Source organism: Charadrius vociferus, unplaced genomic scaffold (genome assembly GCF_000708025.1).
Source record: "Charadrius vociferus isolate BGI_N301 unplaced genomic scaffold, ASM70802v2 scaffold1, whole genome shotgun sequence".
NCBI lineage: Eukaryota > Metazoa > Chordata > Aves > Charadriiformes > Charadriidae > Charadrius > Charadrius vociferus.
Genome location: NW_009647680.1, coordinates 1366061 through 1372728, shown reverse-complemented (window position 1 = coordinate 1372728; position 6668 = coordinate 1366061). Strand labels below are relative to the sequence as shown.

Sequence of the window (6668 nt, the reverse complement as noted above, 5' to 3'; positions counted from 1 at the left end):
AAATGGTTGGACTTACATATAACAAAGAAGGTAAGATGCAAGTCGTATGTTCTTGTGTAACATAGCCTTACCATTCCAAACATACCTACTTCAAAAAAGCTCAGCATCTCCTACCTTCCCTACAATGTAGCTCAATATAAGTAGGTAGAAGTTTTATTTCACAAGTAAACAGATATTGACATGTTATTTTTAAGAACAGAAGGAAAGTTAAAGTGACCTATGCAGTAAAGACTGGAAGGACTGATTTGGTAAAACTTTGGGTTATTATTGACACAGATGAGAAAAAAACGATACAGCACATTCTCAAACAGTAGTTTAAAGGCATATGGATTTAAGTATAACACAGCCTAAAAAGGATCTTGAAGACCAAGCAGAGATAAAGTGCATGCAGATAAAGCAGGTCATTCAAATTTTTTTACAAGATGTCTTCCAAAGAGCTATATGACCACTTAATCCATTTTCTCTTCTTGGAAACTGTCTGCATCGTTCATGTAGTCTTCAAGATCATTATATCTCTGCAAATAAAATAAAATCTGTATTATTTTATCAATGTTTAATAACTGAATGACATAAAGACTGTTTTTTCTTTTTCTTCAATACATTATCAAGCATGCCAATAACAATTCAGAAGCAATGATATCTGAAAGCTTGCTAAATGCAACCATACTACAACTTGTCTTAAAATAGTTCATAAAGTGTTTCTGAATAAGTCAAAGTACTTCAGCGTAAACAGAAGAGTAAAATATTCTTGTTGTGCCTCACGTACATGTTTCCAATCTAAGTTACAGCTTGAGTTTGTCGTGTTGCTGCTTTCAAATGAAACAGGAGCCTGCCCACCACAGCCCAGAGATCACGCAGCTGTCAAAAAGCTTCATGTCAAAATTTGACACAAACTCTACGTGAACGCAGCAGCGTAGCACTGTTTGAGAGACTGGGTCAGCAGAAGCGGATGAATGGTTAAGCTGAGTTATATCACTGACGCCCAGTAATTCAGAACGGATCAATTAAATCAGATGTCAAATGATTCAGTCATACCTTCTGAATCCACCCACTGTCTTCCAACTGGCTGAAAAGCCGTTCAACTGTGTCTTTGACTGGTTCATCCTCAACACCATCCAACTCGGTAACGGAGCTGCAATCTACATACAACTTGTATTTGAAGTGCTTCAAATTATGATAAACTCTTGTACGATTTGCACACACCACGCCAACCATCAAAACCTAGGCCAAAGTGAACAAATCATTCTCTTTGATAGAAAGAATGGCTAACGCAGTCTAGTAAGATTTTACCAAGTCAGTCTAGGAAGATTTTTTTGAATAATGAAATAAGCAGAATGACACTACATGCATAAAATCAGCACAAACCCATGTAGTTTTCACAGCCACAGCAGAACAATTTTTGAGCAAGCAAGAAGCCAGCAAGTCTATGCAATGGCAGCTTATCAGTACTGTTTTCTTGCAAACACAACCATGGCTATAATTGGTAGTATCTTTCCTATCTCCTGGTGGAACTTTGTTACAAAATCACTAACATTTTAGACAACCATCATACTGTGAAAGTAGAGGAAGAGAAATTACTTGATTACTTTTGCTTAATATGTAGTACTTCACAGGGACATCAAATACCAGTTCTAGTGTTTTGTAGACTGAATGATATTCAATACTTCTTCAAGAAATACGCATGAATACAGATATGCCTAGAAACATGTATTTAATAAGATACATAGAGAGACTGGATTTAATAAAAATTAAATCTGAAAACCGAGGGTTTATGCAATGCAAATGTTAATCTGCAGCTGTCTGGGAGGTATAGGTAGACCATAATGCTGTAGAAATCAAAATCTCTGCGTCTCCCAGTTGTTACTAGTTTTACTTCTACAATTTCCATACAGAAAAGACAGAACTGTCTTATTTAACAGTTTTCTTTACAGCAGTACTTATAGATAAACAAATGGTAAATATCCATGTAAATACATAATCAGAGCATAGATTAGAGTAGATTCATTATCATATATCAGCACCAACATTAAATACAGGCAACCATTTGCACATGTCTTGAATTCAGATTTTATACAAAGATGTGTTTATCTGAAAATACTGAGTAACATATAGGGAATCCTAAATCTGCACTAAGGGTTTGTGAAATTGGAGGTGTGGGGAGGGAGAAAGAGTCAAAGTTCATCTGCATATAAGGACAACCTGCATTCCACAAGAGTAAGTTTTGTTCCATTTCTACAAAAGAAGTAGTTCAAGTACATACAATGCAAATAAGAGGAGGAATCTATCACCTATAAATGACCCACAGGTGCACCAATTACTACTCCAACCCATGGGGACAAACAAAGCCTCTCCGTTAGGAAATCTGTATCTGTCTGGTTTTCGGAGGTCAGGTTTTCTACACTCAAAAGCAACATAATTAATACGTGTTGCTTTGAATACAATGAACTTTAGCTCCTGATACATACAGGAGAAGATGATTTAATTTTACTAAAAAAAACACCCATCAACTTATCCTTAAAGGGCAGCATTGTTTTGGACTGATGTCTTCTCACATCTTTGTAACAAGCAGGTAAATGGCTAAAGGTCAAAGTTCTTTGCATCAGTAATGCAAGCTGCAATTGTATTGCTGTTTCAAATTACATGCACATATATATATCAAAACCCCAACCATGTTATATATTGCAAATTATCCCTTCTGAGCCACAACAGTGAGACCCTTTATTGCTGCCATTTGCAATAATCTGAACACTCTTTTAAATTATGAGAAGGTTAAGTTTTAATCAATGCTTACAACCCACATTTTCAGGAAGCTTTTCTGAATGTATCACTGAATGTTTTTACCTGTGAGCAGTTCCCCAAAACACCTGACCTAGTTGTACAACCTAGCACTAGCAGCATCTACTGACAAAGACAGTAACAGAAAAGCATATTTGTATTTATAAAGATTATATAAGCTAAAACAATATTTATATGTATTATTTATATATTTTCTCAAATAGATAACTATACTTAATTTCTTAAATATATTAACCAGCAGCTTGACGGATATAAGCAGGTATAATATCACTGAAGTCAGAGATACACTCACTTAAAAGAACTTTTGATTTAATGTACAGTAGATGGTTATTAACTGAAATTTTAACCATCTTGAGATAAAAAATTCCTATTGCTATATTGCAAGTCTCTACTGATCATGTACATGTACCTATATGCAGCTCCACTTCCTACTTTCCCCAAAACTTAGGTTGCACCTAAGACTTGTGTTTGGTGCTATAGGTCCTTCTGAAGGGCAAAACCTACCAACCAATGCATAACCTTGATTTATTCAAATTTCCAGTATTCCAAATACTGAAAACAATCAAGAACTGAACTGCAGTGTTTCGTAGAACATTTCAGAAGTTTTCAGTATCCCAAGCAATAAGGTGCAGCATATGGAACCTTATGTGATGTAGAATAGGAGATACCATTCTGCATTAAACTAATGGCCCAGTTCTTCCCTTGCGACAACAGCTAGCAGGACATATTTAGGAAGTTATTATAAAATGCAGGATGAACACCAGAATGATCATAACATTACCATACAGCTTCTAGCAGTCAACAGTTAAAACAGCCTGTATCACCCCAACTGTCACATTCCATAGTGTGGAAGAACTTTCCCCAAGAACCTGTCTAATCCCTTTTGGGAGCCGCTAACACTTTTCGCTTCCAAAGTACCTTGTGGCAGTGAGTTTCATACTTTATTTATGCACGAGGTGTAAAGTATTTCTACATTGGAGAAAAGCCAGAGGCAAATAGCTAAATATCATACAATGTAAGTATGTATTGTGCTTTTAAAGCAAGAAATATTGTCTAAAAATACAATGCTATTTCAGAATACAGCTTTGGAAAGAATCTCAGTACTGTACTCATTCTAATTTTTTCCCTTCGCAGTTCTCAGTGACTCTGTCCTAATGCTTAACTTATCTACTCAAGCTGGCCGTATCAGCCAAAGTTGTGTTAAATCACTTTGTATGGAATGCAGGAGCATAGCTTGACAATAGCACAACATGTAGTGACTGAATCCATGTCCTCCAAACATGATTATAAACAGAATTAGGACACCAAGACTAAGAGTAGAAAACAGTTTATAATTCAGGTGATACAGCAGCAAAGAAGTCTGGGGGACACTTATACCTCTAAACTGTTCGAGTCTTCCTGACCATGGAGGAATGAGAATTGGCAGCTACACACAGAGCAATCACTGCAAGCCTAAGCAAAACTGGAACAGCTGTTTCTCTTCTCTTTCTACTGGCAAAGCAGAATACTTCAGAAATGAGAGAAAAGGAAAGTTTTATGCAGAAGAGGAGGGTTGGAGGTCTGTTTTTATTCTCTCCACATCCACTTTTCTCGGGTATTTTCAAATAAAACTTTAGAAAATAGTCCAACTACATGTTTCCATTCAATCTGATCTGCCAGTGCTGAACTGCCTTCTCTTTCAGTCAATTAAGCTCTTGAAGTGCCAGTTTTATGTAGCTCTGTGTGCCTTTTTTCTTTTTTCCTTTCTTTTTTCCTCAATTGGTAGGACAAGTTGATCAACGCATTGCCAGCAGAACTTCAAAGACTACTTGAGAACAGTACCTTTAGCAGTCTAAATTACAGGTCACCATAAAAACATGAATGTTGCATTACAAAGGCACTATCAAAAATACTGTAAAGTGCTCAGTAACTCTCTTGCCTGGGTCTGTTCTACAGCCTCTGAGCTATATTGAGCATGCATGTGGCAAGCACCTCACCAGATGCTGGGGTACACAGCATAAAAAAGCTCTCATTTTCTACTGTTAAGCTAAAGAGGACAAAAATGAACTAGCAAGTTAGTTCAATATTCAGTAGGATATTTCAAGTGTTTTCCAAAGTGAAAAATAGCCAATCCTTTATGCAGGACAACATTTGGACAGCAGCAAGGGAATTGCTACTGTTATTTCCAAAGTTGGAAATTGAATAAAGATTAAATTCTTGCGCTGGTTCACTTCTTATTTCTGGTTAGTTGAAGCACACACTTCCCATGAAAAACTGAAACTTTTTAAATTAGTGACCTACATTTAGAGACCTGTATGTAAGGCAGAATAATGACTGTACAATGGACTGCAGTATCACTGCTACTATGATTGCCAAGGATTTACTCTTTGCCTGCAATAAACAAGGGGGAAAGCCTTGCTGTAAAAGCCTAGCTCTCTTGACTATCATGCACACACACAAACTTATCCAAACAGAGTATTTACAACTGCTGCTCAGAAAGGTCTGTCATCTATTTAAGAAAAACTGTGGCACAGATTTTCCTAGACTAAGCATTACACACAGAGCCCAATATGGTAACATAATGATAATCACACTAACACCCCTCAAATCTCTAAGGTAGAATATTTGCAAAGATCCAAACAACATAGGCTTGAGCTCCAGTAAGGTGTTCTTCCAGTCTGATGAGGGCCTCTATTTTTATAGAAGAAATCCTATGATGCCACATTTCAAAATATATTGTAAATACAACTTGTTCTGACACTTTTTTCTCTTCAGCAAATACTGCGAGGAACTTCAGCTGTATTCAAAAAAATCTTTTACACTCACAAAGAAAAGGAATATACTTTCTACACCTCCTGAAACGGAAGAAAGGCAAAACTTGGATACCAGCTTGATACACAACTGTAGCAATATTTTATTCTTGACAAACTGTGTGCTTTGAATTTATCATAAGAGGTCATGAATTACATTACTTAAGGAGGTAGCTGTAAATTTGAAGGGAAGATCCCTAAATATTAGGAACACCCAGGTTCTTAAGAGTCAAGGTCTTAAAAAATCTCAGCTGTGAAATACAACAAAATTGACTGCTCGAGTCATCTAAAATGACTGCCTAGTGCAACATCATTTAACAACATGAAAGATGTGTTGCATTCCAAAAATATAATTTAATCGAAAATGTCTTAGTAGTGACAATTGAGTGAGAAAAAGATGCAGGACTATCTAAATGGAAGTGTTTCCCAGTTTGGACAAGTAGCTCTGATAATGCAGTAATGAGAAAAAGGCTCTAATAAAATGTATTTAAGTAGTTAGGAACAAGTCTTCCCAAAAGGAGATCAACAATTTAAAGTGTCACTGCAATTGAGATGTCAAGATACTTTGTCCTGGGTGAATAGCTACATGGGAAATAGCAGATGTGAAAAAATCTGAAGAATGAAGCAATAAATTCTGACTAGCCTGCACTTGGACTATTAGAATGACAGCGGCACTATTTCACTCAATGTTCTGACCTAGAGCAAACAAGAACTGTTGAAGTGCACAAAAGACGCTCCAGATGTTAGAGGCCTAGTAGGTATAGAATTAGTAAACCTAGTCACCCAGTGTAGAACAAACCTTACTTGCAACAAAATAGAAAACACAATCCTTCAATGGAGGTGGTTATGCATTATACAGAAAGTTACTTTTATCATGTTTCTGAAAGCTAATCAAAACAATCAGCAGAGAAAATGGGCATTATAGGCACACACAAAAGCAAAGGGCTTTCAAGTGATCCAATTTCAGTGAAAAGACATTCCGATATTTAGAATTCATGTAAATCTGAGGCAAATGTGATTCTTAGTTTAAAGCCTCAGACTCCTGGCATACGGGGACAGGATCTATTCAAGAAAAAAAGTCAT

The 6668-nt window shown here is 36.4% G+C and overlaps 1 protein-coding gene across 1 annotated transcript in view; it reads right to left on the bottom strand.

Annotated features, from left to right (window-relative positions):
- Positions 1-308: 308 nt before the first annotated feature.
- Positions 309-6668, bottom strand: part of CCDC82 (coiled-coil domain containing 82) — a 12755-nt gene continuing 6395 nt past the window's right edge. Inside the window, exons 6-7 of the mRNA XM_009881164.1 lie at positions 1036-1221; positions 309-515 (exon numbers count right to left, since the gene is read on the bottom strand). Coding sequence (XP_009879466.1) covers positions 450-515; positions 1036-1221 — 252 coding nt within the window. The 3' untranslated portion in view covers positions 309-449. The remainder of the gene's footprint in view (positions 516-1035; positions 1222-6668) is intronic.